Below are 20,877 nucleotides of genomic sequence, written 5' to 3'. Positions count from 1 at the left end.
TCATGTTACTGTACTGGACTCTTATTCTTAAGAGTAACAATTACCTTACAATCTTCCAAGAACAGGCTGGCCATAGTCTATAGCTCCTGGTTACTCACCAGAGAAGTCTGTACATGTTAAGAAAACATTAAAAGGTATTTTTCAACAAAATTCAGGTCACTTTGCAATACAGTAGCTACAAAACATTTATTTTTTAAATAAAAACATTTAAATCATCAGGTTTTGTAAAACAGTATATCAAGTGTTTATCTCAATCTTTGTAGTGTAAGCACCTTCAGTTTTATGCTAAAACAATCAACATAAATTATTATTTGGTCAGGCTATCAACCTACATTGAAATAAATATCCTTTTAACCAAGACAGGTCACTTAATGCATATCAGATTTCTGTACCTTTACAGAAAATTTCTCTAGTGACACGTGAATTACAGACTGAAACCACGATTGAAAGAATTGTTTTTTCTTTTTAATTACACTGAAGACTGGCCTATAATTTTAAACTATAAAGACAATTATAAAGCACTACAGACTATAGCTTAAAAAAACTGCATTGCATCAGAGAAATATTTGAGATGGCTTGCCTAAACTGTCTAAGAATAAGAGATGGAATACAAACTCCTAAATTACTTAGAATGCACTGGGCTGGCCATATCATATGTCCCAATCTTACGGGAAATTGTTCATTGAACAGGAATAAAAATCTGTTTAATTACAAGAGAGATGAGTCAATAATAAATGAAAACAATATAGGTCAAAGAGCTCTTTATGCTGATACTATTGATTAAAAAACACAGGGTGCAAAATTCAACACTTGAAATTATATAAACCTTAAAAATACAGAACTTAACAGAAGTTTACAAGTCAAAATACTTCAGCACCTGAGATTTTCCTGTAGAAAGCCAAATAGAGATACTTTCTTCAGAAACATGTAATACAATCAGCTCCTTTTCTCTCAGTATTACACACAGGAATAATTGATCAAGAAAGAGTTGAAATATACATAATGCTCAAAAATTCTAATTAAGCCTTGAAGGTAAACGTGCTGTTAATCTATAGTTAATATTTGATTATTGAATTTATTTTACAAAAACATTTTGTATTAAAACTGGAACAGACAATCTATTAAGGTGTTCTGATGAAATTAAAGTTGAAACAGAAGACAGAACAGTATGTGACTTGAATCATGTTGACAGAAAACTAGGAATACTGTGACAGAAACAGGTTTGAAGAAAATGCAGTAACAATCTGCTTTGCAAACATTTAGATTAAAAGACAACTAGTGGTTCTGTCTTTATTACTTCTGGTAAACTAACACTTTAAGGAAATTATTTTCTGTTTTCATTTTGAGAGGTGGGAGATTACATTTTCTGGGTTCTGCTCCATGTGATAATGCCTTCATGATTTTGTTTGTATAATTGTATGTCATCTTCAAGGTGGACACTGCAGTGCATACAGTCTTAGAACAGAAACTTTCTTTTTTAATCCCTTGGATTTGAAACTTTAAGCAACTGTGTCTTCTATCTAAACTCCCAGAACCCAGAGTAAAGGAGAAGAAAAGATTTAAACACAAATCTTAACAAACAGCATTCAGATGGGAACACTGTGTACTTAGTCTAACATTATCTAATTTTATTTATGAAAACTATTTAAATGTCAAATGAGCTGCAAAATTAAGACTTCGAATACTGGAAAATGAGGGATGTTCCTTTAATTCTAAAAAATGCTTTCCTCAGAGAAAGTATACCGTATATTTGGTTTTATTTAATCATTCACTTAGTGATACTGTAAAAAATTAAACTACCAGTGTTATCAAAGCTAAATGTTCCTCCCCCCACAATTAACTACTGGCAATTTTCTGGAAACTTTCTATCACTGAAAACCAGTCAAGCACATCTGTTTCTGTCCTTTGATTCCAGTAAGCAGGCACTCAGTAGTACCTTAGGAAGAAAAGCTACAGAGATTATACTGAAAAATTTCATATTAAAATATAGCAGTTTTAAAATTAAGTGCAATAAAATGCACCATTGGCTCACTTAAAACCAATTATCCTTAAAACCCACCAACTTTCTTCAATACAAGGTGCAGCAGTTTAAAAAACAACAAGGGGGGCAAACCCCTTCACCACAAACAAAAAATTCAAACTCAAGAATATTGCTTTCAGTGCAAACACTGTAGTCTTCAAAAGGTTAAGAGTACAAATATTTACGTTCCAGTGTATCCTTACCTACAAGGAATGTTGTTCACATTACAAAGTATGTCAAATATCTTTACTCCAATAGCAATACTGAAGTTTACCCTCTCAAATCGATATGGTGGCTGAAACTGAAATGTTTATACAAGCAGTGTAACTTTCTGGAGAAACTAAGAAAGTTCTCACAAAAACCAAGGGTAAAAACTCCAAATTCAGCTCCTGGTTCTTAACCAATTTCAGTATCAAATGCCTGCAAGCAACCACTTCCTTAATGAGGAGTGAACAGAACCTTCTATACCTGCACCTCAAACCCCTTGTCCCTCTCCCTGTACCTACAAACCACAGAGGCAAGCTGCAGACCACCACTTCTTAGGTGAAACTCTTCTTGACAGAACACAACTTTGCTCTGTGCGTCATTCCTTCTTTTAATGTGTGAAAGTTAAATTTCTAGCAAAACCTCTCAAACCTAAAGAAAACTTCCGTGACACGGCAGAGGGAGATGGGCATTTTATTTTAATCATTGAAAATATACTTATGAAGTTCACCTAAAACATGATTTTGCAGCATTGTGCTTTTAGAGTTACTAGCTTGGATTCCTAACAACATTTGAAAAAGGCACCTACTACACTTAATTAGCTGCCCATTTTAATAATTTTGGTACTATTTGTCACAGTACATCAGAAAACAGCAGCACAAAGTGTTAGACAAGGACTTAATTTTTCATTTCATTTGTTCCCCTTTATGAAGAAAACATTTTTAAAATGAAAGGCACTCAGGACAGAAACTCTCTCTCCAGTTCATATATCGATGGTCGACAAGTTTTGCTCTTCATTCTGCATAAAGGCACAGTGCAGTCTCTGTTTTGACCTTCCACATCAATATCAAGTAATGAGGGCATGTGGCAGTTAGTTCTTTCCTCAGTATTTGGCAAGAAGTTAACATCTGGATGTACATTGCCCTCTGAACATTCAGAGTCTTTAGAGTTTGGTTTAATAATACGTGGAATAATCTGCCATGCATCGATTTTACTTCTTAGAGAAGAAGGTCTAGGCCTTGAGATAGTATTGACAGCACTTTGCTTTTCATTTGAAACACCACAGTGATTGCTTCTTTGTTGAAAAGATGGGGAGGGCAGAGTTCCAGGAACTGACAGGATAGGGAGTCTGGAGACATCATTGGTTGAAGCAACTCCATTAGCTAGGGGAAAGAAAGCCCAAACAAAGAAATGCACATTTAAACAACGTGACTTCTTGAATTCCTTGCCATTTGTAAAACTGGGTTGCCATAAACACTAGTGGCTTTTCTTCCGCTAGTGAGGTTTGTACTTTGTAGAGAATCTCCTAAGACTAGACAAGTGGTGCTCAAGTAATGTGTTTGCATCTAGACTCACTGCAACCGGCAATCAAATTTATTTTTTATTGCTACAAAAGAGATGTAGACAAAAAGCACTAAATCCCCAATAACTGGATGAATATTCATACTGGAATAAAGTCTCATGAACTTCTCCAGTTATTCTGAAAAAAAATACACATGCACAGAATATCATGAAGAATATAATTTATCAATATTCTTTTATTCATTTATTGATATTCTTCAATATTGATATTCTTCATTTATTGATATATTATCATGAAGAATAACATTTAAGCTACTCCAGAATATCAGTATTGAAATGTAAAACTTCCTTTCAAAAACTCATTGATCATAAGCTGATCCATTTCAATGTAAACCAGATTTAAAGATATTATTTTATGCTTAAATTTTTATCATCATCTCAACTTAAAGATTCTTGAAAGTTCTTAATTACCTACCTGTGGTCTGAAAATGGCTCCCATCTGATAAGGTTCGTCTGTGACCAAACATACTTAACTTTGTGGAGGAATCTTTTGGCACAATTTGAGACTCTTGTTTCAGACCAAGACTAAAAGGCTGATTTTTCAATTGTGTTGAAACTATGTTAGGAGCCAGCTGTATCCTTTGTTCTCTCTTACTTTCAGAAGTTTGGGATGAAAAGCTGTCCATGGAACTACATTGACCACAATCACCAAGCACAGTGCTTACAAAAGCATCTTCACTATCAGGCTGAAGCAGGCATTTCGTAGAAATGGAGGGCATAGAGAGAAGATTCACAGTATCTGAGGCTGGATTTAGGGATGGAACACTTGTTTCCTCTTTCTTGTACTGCAGTCGTGTAGGGCTGGCACTCCTGCGGAATTTTGAAGCACGCTGAAATATTCCATCACGCTTCTTCCTCTCATCTTTAGGCAAGAGTTCATCTGGACCTTGTGATTTGTTCAGCTCTCTGATATCTAAGCCCAGAGCAACAGATGCAAGGAGGACAGCGCACCCATACAGCACTGAATCAGTCTTCTTTTTGTGCAGTGTCCTGCTCAGACTGTTGGTAGGTGTCATTTGAGGAGTACTGTTGGTAGAACTAGCTGAGGTTCCTTCTTCAAAGCTCTCGTGTTCTACTGTGTTCTCTCCCTGATCATCTTTCCAAAGAGGTAGATTAATATAGGCCTGATTGGGCAACTTAATTGGCTTTGGTCTTTTACTGTCCAAACCTTCAGGGGTAAGTTTCTTATCAGTACAGGAACCTGGAAAACACCACAGTATTCTTTAAGACAGCAATTCAACTGTTTAGCTATTGCGTGCCTACATATGTACATCATTATTTCCTTTAAAATGCACAATATTAACCTTGAAGGATACTCTACAATCCATTTAGATGTTGTCAGAAGCTCAGACTCACCTTTTGAGTTTCAGAAACACATCCTACGCCTATACCTCTTGGTGTTTGCAACACTTTGATAATGCTTTTTAAACAACACAGAAAATATTTGGGTGTATGGATTACAGAGAAGTAATTTACTATACACAAACTGGCAGATAAGATCTGGAACATATTCTTTAAAGTTCTTTCAACTCAGCTGAGTTCCAAAATCCAGTCAGTTATTAGAAATTTTTCCAATTAATTCATTAGGTCATGGTGGTCTGGAGTAAAAAGTAAATTTGACATCTTACACCTAATGACATATAAAAAGGAGGTGTCATTTGACTCGCATGTGTTATTCTACTATAAACAACTGAATGTTAGAGAATAAACACAAAAGTATTTGAAATTGAAGTATGATAACTTTGTGTGCAGGGTTACAGTGGTAACCTAATAAATCTATAAAATTAGTATTTGTGAAGCCTTGATTTATACCCCTACCACTATACATGAAGACTAAAGTGCCTTTTTCCAGCAGTGTCCAAGCAGCTTACTATTTCCTCTTGCAGATGGCATGAATCCAGCTACTGGTATGGACACCAAGTTATATCACAGGCTTTTTTGCTGATACTGGTAACTTAATTTTCTCAGATAAGAGAATCCATAGTATAGAAAAAGGGTGTGCAAACGTTAAAATTATTATGAATATTTTTCATCATGGCCCATTATAGCAATGGTCATAAAAAGCAACATGCAGCTATTATGCTCCTGATCCTAAAGGGATCAAGTATATTTTTCCTTGTGATTTTACCTGTAAGTAGCATCATGTTGTTTAAAACACTTTAAGATTTAAAATCTACATTTCTGTCTTGAAAATTTAGGTAACAGGTCTCATTTAAAAAACCAGGGAACTAATATGTGGGAATATATCAGGGCTTATAGGTTTTTAAAAAATGATGCATTTTTGCAACAACAATGTCATCAATGATTATTTAAATGTCAAGACAATTACTGATTTAGGTTCTCTTTAAAAGAAACAAAAAAGTGGTGACTGCAGACCTCATATACAGAGTAGCCTGCAACTCAAAAACATGGAAAAAATCTCTGTATGGTTCTGTTCACAGACTATGTGTATTTCTTAGTTGCTATTGATGTAAATACAGGGTTTCTTTGCAGAGGAAAATGGTTGGCAGCATGATTTTTCCTGTAATATTCTGCATAATCCTTTAAGGAATTCAAACAATACAATTTATAACATTGAATGTGATCTTAATAGTATTATATGGCTACTTTCACTTTTTCAAAAACAGCTCTTACCTTGGTCCACAAATAGTGAAGCTAAGGGCACACCCTTCTGATTTTTCATTAAAACAGTTGACCAAGGGTTGCTGCCATCTGAAAGGGGTCTTACTCTGCAATAACAATAGTCACTTTGAGATTACAGATACCATGCTCACATAAACTTTGGGAGAAAATTACTTTCTATTCAAATTATAAACCTGCAGTACATAACTGGAAAACCTTTCCAATGGTAAAAGAAGATGGAGTAGCACTGAATCATATGATTATAAATGTAAACAAGTCCTAATGTCAGGCATTCTTTCAATGATAAAAAATTCATTTCTAAAAAGAAAGCAAATGAAAAATGGGACTTTGTTACCTATTGAACAACAGGGGTTTGTGAAAACCTGTGTGAAACAATAGTTTCATTGTCTCAAAGAAATGATGTGAATATTGGAAGTTTAATAAACTATAGTAACTTTTAAACAAACAAAAATAATATAAAGCCAGTTCCAACTGACCATCTGGAACCAACTCCTGACACAGGTAACTGACTGGATATCCCTACCAAGAAAAATAAAGAATGGCACTATAAATAATGGCACTATACTAGAGAAATAAAGAAAAGTATTCTTATTATCTCTGGTTTTGAGCCATTGTAAAACATAATCTGTTAGTAAAGCTGTCCAGCTGATTTTCATAACCTTTTCACCCTCTGCTTGTCAGCACAAAGGATTTTGCTGGTGTGAACTGTGCCTCACATATGCCAAATCAGTCAGTCTTACTTAATCATGCTGGAAGTACCCAGTGGGGGCCATGCTTGCAATTCCTCAAAATAATGTGAGGAAGGGCAAAAAAGACGGGCCATGAATGTCTGGTATGCACTGGTAGCTCAGCATCCCAGTATGTTCAAAATCTCAAAAAAACAGAGATAAAGGGTAATAGACAAGAATCAATAAAACTTTAACATAAGTAGGTGCTTTATTCTCAAAGTTATGTGGGGGAGCTACTCATCAGTAGTGTAATTTCTGAATTATATAAAAGGCAAGAATTCTTGCTGTAACTAGACACAGCAGAACTTTTTTCCACTCACTACCTATGCCTCCAAGAAGGCTTTAGTATTATCAAAATACCAAAATGTAGTAGACATACTTGTCCTTACAATCTGCACGATCCTTTGTTTGAACTGAACTTGGTCCCCATGTACAACCTTTCTTTTTAAAATTTCTCTTCACATCTTCAAACTCTTCTTGGTGATATGTTGTGCTCCTTCCCCAAGTTCTGTTGCTTTCATCTGAAGTTACTGGAGATTGGATTTAAAAACAGAAAACCCACACACATAAATACTATCTCTAAACCCAAAATATTTTGACAGAACAAAGTATCTTCTGCACTGCAAAACCATTTTGACACAGTAACACAGAAGTAGAAAAAAAAATGTGATTTTTTTTTTTGTTACTAAAAGCACCACACAAACTTCACTGATCCAAAAAGAGGAGCAAGCAAGAAAGAAAAGTAACATATGAGCTTATGAGAGACCCAGATCAAAGATAAAGCAGCAAAGCAATCACATTTTCCATGCTTCCCTTAACTGAGAACCTTATATTTAGGTAATTCAGACAAGTGAATTAGACTGAGCACTTAAGTTCAATGAATAAAATATATTCTGTGGACAACTGGTATCAAAAGAAACAAATATTCCAGTTGTGACTATGATTAACATTTTCTTTCTCCCTACACCAAAACAAATTATACTTTAAAGTGTCTAACCTCCATTAAATGCTTAGTCTGTCACTGTCTCAGCTGATAAATTAAACATAACCAGCACCTTGGAAAACAACAAAATCTTGCCTTTTTTCATAACCCCACAGGGAAGTTCATATTCACTTGTGATATCTACATCTTGCTGGTACACATATACACTGTTTCTTCGGCCATTAGCTGTGTGTGTATCTGTTTTTGGAATCACTGAGGAAAAATTAAGAGAATGTAGTAGAGATCTTAGTCAAATTGATTTCAGCAACAGAACTGTTTCCCTCATATTTTTATCTTTGGGTCATAAAGCCTGGATCTATAAAGGCATTAAGCATCTTCCAATGATGGGTTTTCATGGTAGGGTTTAAAGGCTCCTCTTTCTAGGTCCCCACCTGCGAGGGTAGATTTTCACGTGCCCCTGACTAACTGAAGCATTAGCTTGGAATCATGATGGCATGCTAACAGATATGATGGAGAGACCTAGGAGAAAAACAACATGGCCAGTTACAACAGCATGATAAATGAGGGGGCATTTACATGCCCATGGTTCTGCTGTTACTTCACTGTACAGATTCTGCTCCTTCCTCACCATGCACCTTGCCAGCAAAGCTCACACTGTAGAGTGGCACTACACTTGCCTACCTTACATTCTCATTTTCAACCACGTTCCTTTGGAATATGTACCTTAGTGGTTTTCCTTCTCCCTCCAAAATTCCTTTCAAAATCAGCAGAATTTGTTTTAATAAGAAATTAACTGGATTCTTCTTTTAACCCAATGTTTAGATTTGAAAGCTAGACTTGCTCAAGACAAAGCACAGCAGTCAAGTAACCAGTTCTTACATATGCCTGTTCAAATCACCTGTATTTGAGCAAGTCATCTTGAAACAAAGACACTTTGAAGTTAAATCAAGATAAAACATGATTGTGGGAAAGGGAATTTATTTTGCACAGGTGCAGATGGGTGTGGAAGCTAAATTTTTTCAGCTAGATCCTCCTGAGATATCTGATAAGCTTTTAGATAAAAACCTAAGGATCCAAACCCAGAAGCATACAGGTACTTCTTTTGAATGAGAGCCTTTATGTTGTCCTGCGTGTTCAAGCCCTATGAATACAAATGCCTGCTCAAATAAAAAAGAAAAAAAACCCCTCAGTGGTACTTAGCACACATGCAAGGAGTGGCACTGCAATAGCTTACACAAGGCTATGCAATTAAGAAAACAAACACAGAAAACTCAGGTTTTCAGAACCATGCCAATACCTGACATTTGCTTCATTTCCAAGCATGTCCTCACAGAGCAAGAAGAATCAAAGATAAAATGAGATAGGCTTTTCTTAGTAAAATGTCATAATTTTATATAAGCTTTCTTTACCTTTTGGCAAAAACCAAAGCCAGCCAACCAACAACCAGAAAAACTCTCCACATTTTGAGCACAGGAAACTATTGACAACACTCTGTCAGCTAATATCAGAAAAAGACTCCAGTTGATTTTCCCTCCATCTCAGATTTTCATTATAAAAAGCAAGACAGGGTTTGTCCATCTCTCTCCTTTATCCACAGCGTTGCCAACTGTATCCACTGCAGCTCAAACAAATACTGAAGTGCCAGAGAAGACATCACTGCTCCCCTTTAGACATTAAGGGATGTCATAAGGCAGAGGTGTTGCAAAGCAGATGAGAGATCTGATTTCTATCCAAACTTAAAACAAAGTGCCAAGCTGGTCTAAAATTCAATCAATCTTTACAGAGTAGCTACAGAACATATGGAAAAAATCCTCATGCATTCTGATTTCCCCTTCTCCTCAAAGCAGATTCTGAAGTAATCTCCCTCACAGGTGACCGTGCTTGCCAAAGAAGATAGCCAACATCCATAAGCAATCAGCTGGAACAGGTTCCACTGATTTCATAGAGAGAGAAGCTTAAGGCATTCCTCTGAATATGGATATTTAGACAATCTACATTGCACAATAGATCAGACAGTACAAATCCAATCAGTGAATCCTGTAGGAACTGTTTTATCTGTGTATATGTCATTCCCAAATATGCTTCCCTGTAAAAACATGATGACATTTCTGGTACCTCCACTATGTGAGCATGAACATACCTTACTTTCTGTTATCAGTATACACAATAATGTAGACCTACAAATGTACCCACAATTTTTTTTGTGTCTTTTTCCTATCTTCAGAAAACCTAAAGCAAGATTTCTTCTGGATTATACCTGTTTAAAGCTTGATTCTCTTTTTGACATAAGAAAGTTGGGTTATTGGCTCATTCTTTGATCTTTCCATCTTACAAGACTCCCTTACTCTCTGAATCTTTTGTTTTCCATCTTACTTGGGTTCTAAATGTAATGCTTTGCCTTTTGTCATAATTTTTGATTTGTCATTGTTTTATCCCACTTTACAAATTGATTGCCAAAGTAATTAAGTAAAGATACAATTTAAAGCATTCACAATCATTTTGAATTACTGAAAATTATTTAGCGTTTTAGCAAGATTATCCCTCCTTTCAAAGAAGTTGCAACTGTTAGAACCAATCAAGGGATGTGGAAATCAGACAGAAATCTGCCAGGAATCTGATACTACTCCAGCATTTCAGTATGTATATGGAACACTCTCTGTTGATCAAATTAGTGGAGACTTACATTGTATAGCTCGAAGACGAGGAATTATTGTGGGGCTACTTGATGGACTAGAGCTGTTACTGTTTAAACTCCTCCTCTTATCCAGATTGGGGGATGCCTGCACTGTTATTTTGTGCTGGAAATCTGTAAGAGAGCAAAACAAATCAGTTTTAATGTTCTGAATAAAACACTTCTCAGAAGACCATGCTGCTATACTTCTTAAAGCAAAGTTATATAATGATTTAGACTTCATTATATGTAATTTATTTATACAGGTAAGAGATATACATATTAAAAACATTGAAAACTCTAAATGTAACAATTTAGATTTTGAGTCAAACAGGCAACACTTCACATCTTCATGTGAGAGTCTTGCAAGAACATGAACCACACCAAGTAGGTCCAAGTTACTCAATCTTTTAGGTTGTCACAAGAGGGGCAAAAAATGCCCATCAATATTTAATCACAAATTAATCAATACTCATTCCAATGAGATTTGCCTTATTTTTTTAGCATGTAATTCATATACATCATAAAAAAGCAGTAACAAAAAGTCACATTTATTCATGTCAGAAAATCATGACAGTAAACTACAGAATTACAAATATTTATAGCAAAGCAGTAAAAAAAGAACAACAAATATTGAGAAGGAAAAAATTTATGAAATTAACCTTAACATGCCACTCTAATATCCATCATCAATGCAATTATATTGTACACTATTCATAGAATACAATTGTCTCAAGGACAAGTTCATCTGGATGCTCTTGGTAACAAGGAACTAACTGCTATTCTGAATGAAAATATTTATTTTATCACTGCTTCAATTTAAATACAAGCAGAACTGGAAACAAAGGATCAAATATTCAATTGAAGCTTGCAATCCAGCAAAAATATCACTAAAACCCATAAATGTACCATGTTTGCCTGGGAGGCTGTAGGGTGGCTTTTATCTTATTTGCTCTTATTTTTAAAGTAAGGAAAAATATTTCACTAGTGCTGAAATAGTACTCTAAATATTACTGCCCTCTTGGTGTCTTTCCAGCTGCCAGATAGGTACAATTTGGTCAGACTTGTGTTAACACAACATCAAGTTCTTAATGCATTTGTAATAAATTGTCAGTCTTGACCTGGAAGCTACTGAAAGGAAGCCCACCAACCCCAGGATGAAGGCTTTCCAACCATTGGTGAGACCATGAGTTTGTGAAGTGCTATCTGGTGGTAACATTAAAAAGGCACCTCTAAACCAGCCCCTCAGAACTAAAGACCCTCACTGTCTACAAACATGCCTCCTTTGTAATTGGGACATTTTAATGCATTCATATGTGGAATGAAATGCTCTAACATTCAAATTATACCATATTTGTATTCTGAAATCATCTGCTGCTGCTGTTAATGTGTTTTCTTGCAAGAAATAAGGCACTGAAGATTGTAACTGCTGTGTTGTACTTGCAACTGCAGTAAGTGTGCAGTTTGGACCTACTGCACCCGTACATCCTCAGCCCTCTCTCAGCACTGTTTTTCTGCTCGGTATTGGCAATTTTAGGGCAAACAGCACTAATATTTGATCATGTTAGAAAGTTCTGGCATGTAGTAAAAAAGTACTTTCCTGTCTGTACAGAAACAATGATAACAAAAATCTGAACTTTGAACTAGTATTAAATCATGTGGCTCTCATGCTGGTGACCTTTCCCTCCAAATGGGATGGACTTCTAGCTGAATCATTCTTCCAGATGAAATGAGGACGACTTCATGAGAACATGGCATGTGAAAGATTTTCCTTGAGGGAAAGGAGCTGTACAATTCTTACCAAACCCTTCTGTGCATTACAGTAGAAGAACCTGACAACAAAATAAAATAGGAGCTACTACTGAAAACATGAACCATGGAACTAAAGAAGCTTGCATATTTAATCATTACCTATACAGTGAACTTAAAAAAAATTGCAAACCTGAAGGCAAACTAATTCTGTGCCCATCTTTGAGTTTTAACCGGCTTCTTTTAAACTTGCCCTTCCTCTTCTTGACATTGGGTTTCTCTTGGTTTAACTGGAATATCATGATGTTCAGCTCGCGCTCCAGGACATCAATCTCGCGTTCCGCCAACTGCTGCTCGCGGCGCTTCAGTAATTCTTCTTGAGACTTTTGCTGAAGAGCTGCTCTTGTCAACTCCTCTTCTCGGGATCGAAGCTCCTGAAGACAAGATTCACAAAAATAAAACTTAGTAATAATGGGAAGGTAGTATTAAAGGATATATGAAGTGCACAATAGGTTGTATTTCCTGATTTATTTTTATGATACACTATATACATGCAACATGCACAATCTTCAGCAAGTCCTCCATTCTGAACAAACAAAAATTCTGTATTCAGAATCAAGCATTACACAGATTTCCTTTAAACCAATTAACTTGAATCACTCCACTTAAAGCAGGTAAGCAGTAGCAATGGGGACAACACATGCAATCCAAGATTATCAGCTAACAGCTCAGCAGAAAATGCGCTTCAAGTATTTCACATGATGAGAAGCTCTTGCACAGCATGAGCGCTGCTATTGGACAGCTCCTACACTTTAACAGAGGGCCAATGACCTGATGAATACACAAATTATTGCCTTTATCTTAAATTCTCTAACCTTTCCTGTTTTTCAGCCACGTATTAAGTAGCACTTTTCTATCTAGAAAAGCAATCAGTATTACACTGAATGGGGATTAGTGCAATAGGATAAACTAAGTCATAAGACAGCTGTTTCTTAATTAAATCCAGCAAGTATCTGTAACATCAAACAGCTACTAACCACTGAATTACAGCACACAGACTCCCAAGCCACCATTCTAAGAAAAGTAGCTCTACATTTATTATTTTTTAATTTTGCAAAAGGAAAAGCCTTCATAAGGAAGCTAGGTAATTTTTCAGGGTAAATGAATAGCCAAGGCTAAATAGCTGTAAACCTAGCATCTTAAAATTATCTTGATCTTCAGTTTCCAAAGTCTGTTAAAATACATCTGAAACTTAAGACCTCCCTAATTTCAGACTTTCCTTCATAGCATGGGGCATATTACACAGGAAACAGACTTAGAACACTTACAGTCTATATTGCTAATAACACTGTACTGAAAGTATAGAAAAAATAGAACTAGATGTGACTCATACTATATGTTTCTCATCACTTTTTTTTACATGATTGTGTAAATTCCACTTAATTCAACTCAGAAAACTATCCTTTGAAACAAAGCTATGCTAAAAGTTCAGGATATCTAAGAAATTTATTTCTATTTAAAATTAATTTTTACACTAAATGATTTTACAATTGGGGTGTTGCTTAGTTTTGTCTTCGTTTAGTTTTTATTTCAGAACTGTCTAATTCTGCTCATTGGTATCCAGCGAAGTTGTACGCCAGAAGAATTCCTTATTTCATATCATTAAAGCAAAAAATTACTTCATGAACTGTATTATTTCAGTGTTTTCAAATGAAAATGTTCAAATATTCTTTCCAAAAAGACTATAGATGTCAAAAGACAGGCTGGCACTGAAGCAAACTGGTTCAATGACAAGTGTCTGTTCTTGAGACACTTTCTGGGTTTTTTTACAGCTATAGCACACACACTCTGCTTATCATGGGTTTAAAATTTAAGTGATATGACTGAAAAATTTCATATGGTACACTAATTTTGAGTGAGCTTGTTTCAACCTAATACTAGAAACCAAATTTTTAAAAAAGATATTAAGTAATTTAGTGACTCCTGAAAATCCTCACTTTCCTCCTCCTCTGTCCACTCAAAACAGGATAACCTAAAACAAGGTTGAAACAGAAACTACATTAATTCAGATTTAGAAAAGAGATACTTAAAAGTTTAAAGAGAGAAGATCTTTATTACTGCATTAGTACAGTAATAAAGGTACATTAGGAGACTGTTCATTTTCCACTTTTCACAGCCCTTAAACCCATGTTCCATAATAAAGCTCAGCACCCAGGCGGAAACTGAGGGCCTGCACTGAAATGTACAGAGTACATTTCAGTACACAGTCTAGAGGAAGTAAAAGTGCTTCGTCAATGAGAGATTAAGTATTTACTCTTTTCCAAATAAACTAATTAAAACCAGACTTACTGCAATTAGTTAGGCAATGTTTCCACATCACTCTACAATTAAAACACCCATTGTAAGGAAGCTTGGAAAGAATTCTGTATTTCAGTTGCTCAAGAACATTTGTCAAAATAAGATTGTGATCTTCTTTTCGAGTAGGCGTCACCATCACTCATTTGCAGAAAGCCCTTGAGGAAATTCCTCTAGCTACAGAAGTTCCTCTTTTACAGGAGGAATAGGACCATGCAGAGGATTTTTGTAGTATTATTATTATTATATAATTACTTTATAGACATGACTTTCACTCCAGTAGCTCATAGCAAAATTGATACTATGACAAATTTAAAAACCCTGCATATATATGAAAATCTTGTCTAAGTCAAAGTTACATGTTTTCAACCTTAGAGAAGTGCACCTCATTAGAGTAGATGCCTCTGGAGATGCACTTACTTTAGCATGTTAAAAGTAAATTTCATTTTATTATTTTCCCTACCTAACTGAGCTTAACTTACTTTTACACCCAAAATTTGACTCTTCTTGAAAACTTTTTCACCTGCTTATTTAATTCTAGACTTAATTTAGTCAGATTTGTCTTGGATAGGAAATCTCATTCTAGACTTATGCCTCCAGAAAAACAAAGAATAAACAAAAACCTGAACAGGAAGGCCTGTTACAATTGCTCTCAGAGTAAAAGGAGGAAAATGGTTGGTTAAGCAGTTGCTGGAGGGGCCAAAAACAGAGTTATGTTCTATGGCAGGTTGAGGCAAGCGAACACAGTAGCTCGTGACCCCACGGCAAGTAAAAAAAGGAAGCCTCTACTCTCTGTAGAGGGACTATAACTCAACTGCAAAGGAAGAGGCCTGACAGCTCCTGAGGCACACAGCTCTGGCACTCTCTATGCCTACTGCAGGCAGAGCAGAGCACACCACATACTTACCTACTTCTGTGAACCCAAAAGAAGAGGGAAATGCAGAGGGTAGAAGAAACGGTACATAGGAAATAAATAATGATACTGCAATCTTATGGGTGATCAGTAAATCCTAATATCACTATGCTGATAGTACAGAACATAATGCCACACCCAACACTAGCCAGAAGTCCACACACTGCCATTTGTGACATTTGATGAGAACAACTGAAGGACAAAGGCTACAAACAGTGACTTGAAAGACAAGAGTTTAGTTTTTGCTTTTGTCAAACTTAGCAACTATATCTTCTATAAAGTTTCATCACGAGTCACTGCACCTCAATTTACTATCTTCCTTGTCTACAATCACTTCATGAAAAATAACAGCAAATATATACTGGGATTATACTGCAAGAAACACCTGCAAAGAAGGGATTTGATTCTTCCAGAAGCATTTCTAACAGGGGTTTGAGCACATCTGGCCTATTCCACCCGTTACCTTCATCAAGTTGTCTAAAGGAAAACATAAAACTCAGGGTGGTCAAAACCAAGTTGAAGTGAGTAGAAGAGAAAACAAAGAGAATTGACAATGAGTACTCATTTAGTACAAACATATTGTGATGTAAGAGTATGGAAAGAAGATCAGTGACAAATCTGAGTAATAAACAAAAGAAACTAGATTTTCTGATTCATACGTGTGAGTTTGACCTTCCTAATATCTTGGGCAAGAATATGTCCCAAACTGCAACATTGAAAGGCATCCATATGATCAGTCTGTTCAGCAAGAAGAGAGATAAAAGCACAATTCCATTTTTGGAAAAGAAGCCATGGGGTACAGTCGCATAACAGGATAAAAAGCTTTCCATTCTCACAGCTGAGGAGAATGTTCAACAGCAGCTGAACATTTGCAGTCATAAAGATTAGCTTAAGGGATAAATCCAATTAAAGTGATACAAGAAAAAAATAACACATTTTAAAAAAGAGCCTAGAATGTGACATTTACAGATCTACAACCTCTTTTCTTTGGGGAGAAAGGTGTGGATATCTTTTTTTTTTCAATTGTGTGTATATTTGCATGAGTACATTGGTAAGCAACAATTCAAAAGTTCAAAACTGCTGTATCACATAAACATAAATACAGACATACCCTTCTTTCCTTCCATGCACCCTTCCACCCTTCTTTACTTCCATGCAATTGGAAAAACCAACTTACTTTTTCCTTGGTCCTCAGTTCATTAAATATCTGCTGAATTTCCAATTTCCAGTCATCTTGCATAGAGTGGAAGGACTCTTGAGGCATTTCAGTCATAACTGCCCCTTCAATGGCAGTAAGCTGTTCAAGAATTAAGGCAAACGATGGTCGGATATGAGGGTCCTGTTCCCAGCATTCTAGAATTTATCAAAATCCCGTCAGTTTGTAAGAGCACATAGAACTTTTTGAAGAGCTACGTGAATTTCAAGTTACTTGCAACTGCATTTCAAATTCTAATGTGTTCTCTTTACCTGCAAGACATCCCCAGCTCTGTCTCAATTTACAGAGGTGACATCCGCCTACCTGTATTCAGAGGATTGGTTTTGTATTAATAGTAATTTTTTGGTCTATTTTTAGCAATTTAGCAATTTGCTAATTTGCTAATGAATGAACAATTATTCAACAGCTTAATTGCTAATGAATGCCAATAATTAAATGAATTGGCAAAACTAGCAATATTGAATGGAAGAAATAAATAAAAAGGTAGAAAAATTCACTGAACACAAGGAAATAGACATTAGCAAGTAATGTTTATTTCTCTCTAAAATTTTTCCAAAACGTTTTAGACACTCATGAAGAAACAATGAAAAAAAAAAAGTATTTGCAATTTTTCCTCTTGGGATTTTAATCTATCTTGTATTAATCCATAGTAGTATCCCATAATTTATGAAATTTAATGCAATTTCAGAGTAGAGAAAAATCTGTGAAATCAGAGCACAAACCATACTGTTGCTATTGAAAAACTTATATGCAACATTAACACTGTATGCCTCCCTCAGAAACACACCAACTCTCTGTGACACCAGATTGCTGTGTAAAGAAAAACAAAATACCTGGTACACAGCACACTATCAAAGGAGGTACATATTTGGCAACCCGTGATTATTTTATACCCCCAAAACATAACTATTTAAAAACATAAGAAGAAACAATGTGGATACCTTTCATTAGTTTTGCAAATGGTTCAGGGCAGGTGGATGGGATGGGCAAAGTGAGCTTATTGACAGCTACTCCATAAGCCACAGCGAGGCCATCAATGCCACGGTAAGGAACCTCTCCTGTAAGCAGTTCCCACAGCAACACTCCGTAGCTACAAAAGGTAATTTTTTAAACAGTTATTTTCTGAGAAAGAAACAACAAGAACACATGAAAACACAAACAAGTATCTGTCCAACCAGGTACTCAAATTCATGAGGATTTCCCAGTCAAAGGTGAATGCCTTCAAGTCAGCTCTACTTTTGTCACTGTGCACCTTTCCAGTTATAGTGATTAAGCAAATTGGGTGCAACTTTAAGACTGGCTCACACTCTTATTCAAAATAGAAGCCTGAAGCCACTTCTACAGAAATTCTAGTTTCACATAAATCTGACTTACAATACGAAGTCTGAATGACAGGAACACAAGCAACCTTCTCCCCACAAAAAAAAACAAAAAACAATAAAAAGAAATCCTCAGCAGAGCATTCAGGCCATTCCCCTTTCCAAATATTTCACAGTAATTTACCTAGAGGGACATATTTTTTTCTTTTTTAAAAAGTGGTAGTAAAAATTATAGAAAACTCCCATCTTTATCTGGAAGTTTGAATTTCTAATCCCATTATGTATATATGAAGGCCAGTGAACTTGTCATGACCCACTGAAGATACAACAAGACTGAGAAATTATTTCATGCACACACATGGGATTTCTCCATACTAGAAAAAATTCCACCCACAAAATCCAAGCAAAACAACATTGTTGTCAGCAAAAGGTGGTGGCATGAAGAGATCTTTTCTCAGTGTCAGGTACAGAAATCAAGAATCACGGGAATTCCTATTACAGTGAAAACAACCATAAGAACTTCTGCAATGCTTTCCATTCAAAGAAGAGCTGGGTGTTGCTTTTACCTTCTTTGGGTTTGTATGCCCAGTGCTTGGCTTATTCAAATTATTCAAGCCCCTACAAAGGGCAGGGACAGCACCCTGGTTGCTGTGGCTCTAGAGCTCCTATTCTACCACCACTGAAATGACAGCTTTCACAGTCATTTTTGTGGAAGTGGGAATTACTCCTTTCAGCATGTTAGCCCAAAGTGGACTGGATTTGGTTTTTGTTCCTTTCTTCATCCCCCATTCCCCCTCCACTTCTCTTCCTGCCAGGGAACGACTACCAGTAGAACAAGGATACAAAGGACAACCTATTGCTGCTTTTGAATAGTAAAGTGAGCAGGCAAAGGAAAAAACAGAATACAAACTATTGCTCTTGCCTTTCTCTCCAAGTGTGCAAAGAAACCACCTGCAAGTTTTGCAGGACTAGACTGAACTCTCCAACATGAGAAGAAAAGCATTCTGCACTAAGGCAGTGAGGGCTATGCACTCCTTAGGACTAGAAATGACACCTCAAGGGGAGGTGTCAGATGAAACAGAGAGAAGAACACACACCAGTCAAGGTTTTCTATCACTGTCTGCTTAATGAGAAGTTAGTCAGTCTATTATTCAACACCTTACAACATCACTTTAATAAATAATAAAGTGATTTGAATAAATAATAAAGTGAAAGAATAAATAATAAAACAGAAAACTACACAATAGCAGCACAAATATCAGCAGTCCTTTGTTATCTATGGTCTGTTTGTCTGAGAATTTTTGCATCTCGTAAAATCTTAAAAACTAACAAATTTATAGGGCTAACACTTCATCAAAAGTTGAAGAAAACAGCCTGCACCTGCAGCCAGAAGAAAAGGAATTAAAAAAGTCGTAGGCCTCTGAACAATTTGTTCTTGATTTTTCTAGTCTAATTTCTGCATTTGCTTGTATACTCAAAGAAGGCTAAAATAATGAATTCCAAATTGCTTTAAAACAGTGGTATTCTGACCATAATGAATAAAACACTTCCTGTGGTACATATGCATTTTATGCCTGATGGAGTAATTTTCTTGAACTACAGCTCATCTGTGTCTTTGGAGAAAGCATTAAAAAAAATCTCTCAGCAAGTACAGACTGTTCTAAATTAATTTCCTTGTTCAGACTATTCCATAGATATTTTAGCATGAACTCTGAAGATAAGCAAAACATTAACTAAAAAGAAGTTATAAAAAAGTTGTCACACTATTAGCTTTAGTTGTATTTACAATTCAAGCCTTTAACTTTAAAGAGCTCTCAACAGTGCCAAGAAGGTGGTTGCAAAGTTTTAAACAGACCAACACATTAACAGCCTTTTAATGAAAGCAGTCAAGTACCAAGAGCCAGCATTATGGGGGAAAAATTGCAAGGAGGAAACCTAAAGACATTATGGTCTTGATACACTGGAGTTTTTAACTACTTCAGCATAGTAGCTTTTAACTACTACTAGGGAGGTACTAATCTGCCATTATCTAGGAAAACAACTACTTTTTAAGTCTCTCAGCTACACAAGTAGCTACTTAGTGTATTAAATTTCACCAGCTCACATACAATTGTCTTACACATACAGCCTGAGCTTCTAAGAAACAGCTGTTTTTTAAAGAGCAAAAGCCATGTCCCTTTCCATAATCAGCAAAAGGCAAAGCCACAACCGTGTAATTGAAATACATATTTTCAAACCACAGAAATGAATACACCTCCAAAACTATGTTAAGTATTTTCATTATTAAAATAATTTTTCCTTCAATCAAATGTGATTTAAGCCTTACTATATCTCGCTTCAGTGAAAACTTACTGATTTTACACACTTTAGGAGCTGAAAATCTTAAGGTAAGGTTCTCAAAGTTTATTTTACTCTACGATCCATCCTCTAGAGCAGAGGTTACTAAGCACTAAGCACTGCTATGTGAATCACTTCACATTTATACAAATGTTCCAGGCAAAAGCAACTGCTAATAGTGCTTTACAGTAGATGCTTCCTGGCTTTGCCAAGGGCTTGTACTACCAGGACACACATTACTCTAAAGACCATTGCTGAAGCACACCATCAGCACTTGGAAATCCATGGGCATATTTGCACTTTCAGGCTCCACAAAAAACCAATACTGACACACCACTCAGAAATGTGTGATGATTCATGGAAGGGTAGGGTTGGAAGAGTAGAATTCTTGTTTGGGAATTTGGAAGCATGTGCCAG

At 35.9% G+C, this 20,877-nt stretch overlaps 1 protein-coding gene across 1 annotated transcript in view; it reads right to left on the bottom strand.

Annotated features, from left to right (window-relative positions):
- Positions 1-249: 249 nt before the first annotated feature.
- The window catches only part of MAP3K21 (mitogen-activated protein kinase kinase kinase 21), a 40,115-nt gene continuing 19,487 nt past the window's right edge, over positions 250-20,877 (bottom strand). The window contains exons 3-10 of the mRNA XM_058801470.1: positions 17,746-17,894; positions 16,766-16,941; positions 12,514-12,754; positions 10,584-10,706; positions 7,337-7,487; positions 6,221-6,315; positions 4,002-4,787; positions 250-3,387 (exon numbers count right to left, since the gene is read on the bottom strand). Of these exons, the coding sequence (XP_058657453.1) occupies positions 2,963-3,387; positions 4,002-4,787; positions 6,221-6,315; positions 7,337-7,487; positions 10,584-10,706; positions 12,514-12,754; positions 16,766-16,941; positions 17,746-17,894 (2,146 nt within the window). The 3' untranslated portion in view covers positions 250-2,962. The remainder of the gene's footprint in view (positions 3,388-4,001; positions 4,788-6,220; positions 6,316-7,336; positions 7,488-10,583; positions 10,707-12,513; positions 12,755-16,765; positions 16,942-17,745; positions 17,895-20,877) is intronic.

This window comes from Ammospiza caudacuta, chromosome 3 (assembly GCF_027887145.1).
Source record: "Ammospiza caudacuta isolate bAmmCau1 chromosome 3, bAmmCau1.pri, whole genome shotgun sequence".
In the NCBI taxonomy this organism is placed as follows: Eukaryota; Metazoa; Chordata; class Aves; order Passeriformes; family Passerellidae; genus Ammospiza; species Ammospiza caudacuta.
This window is presented reverse-complemented; position numbering and strand designations above follow the sequence as displayed.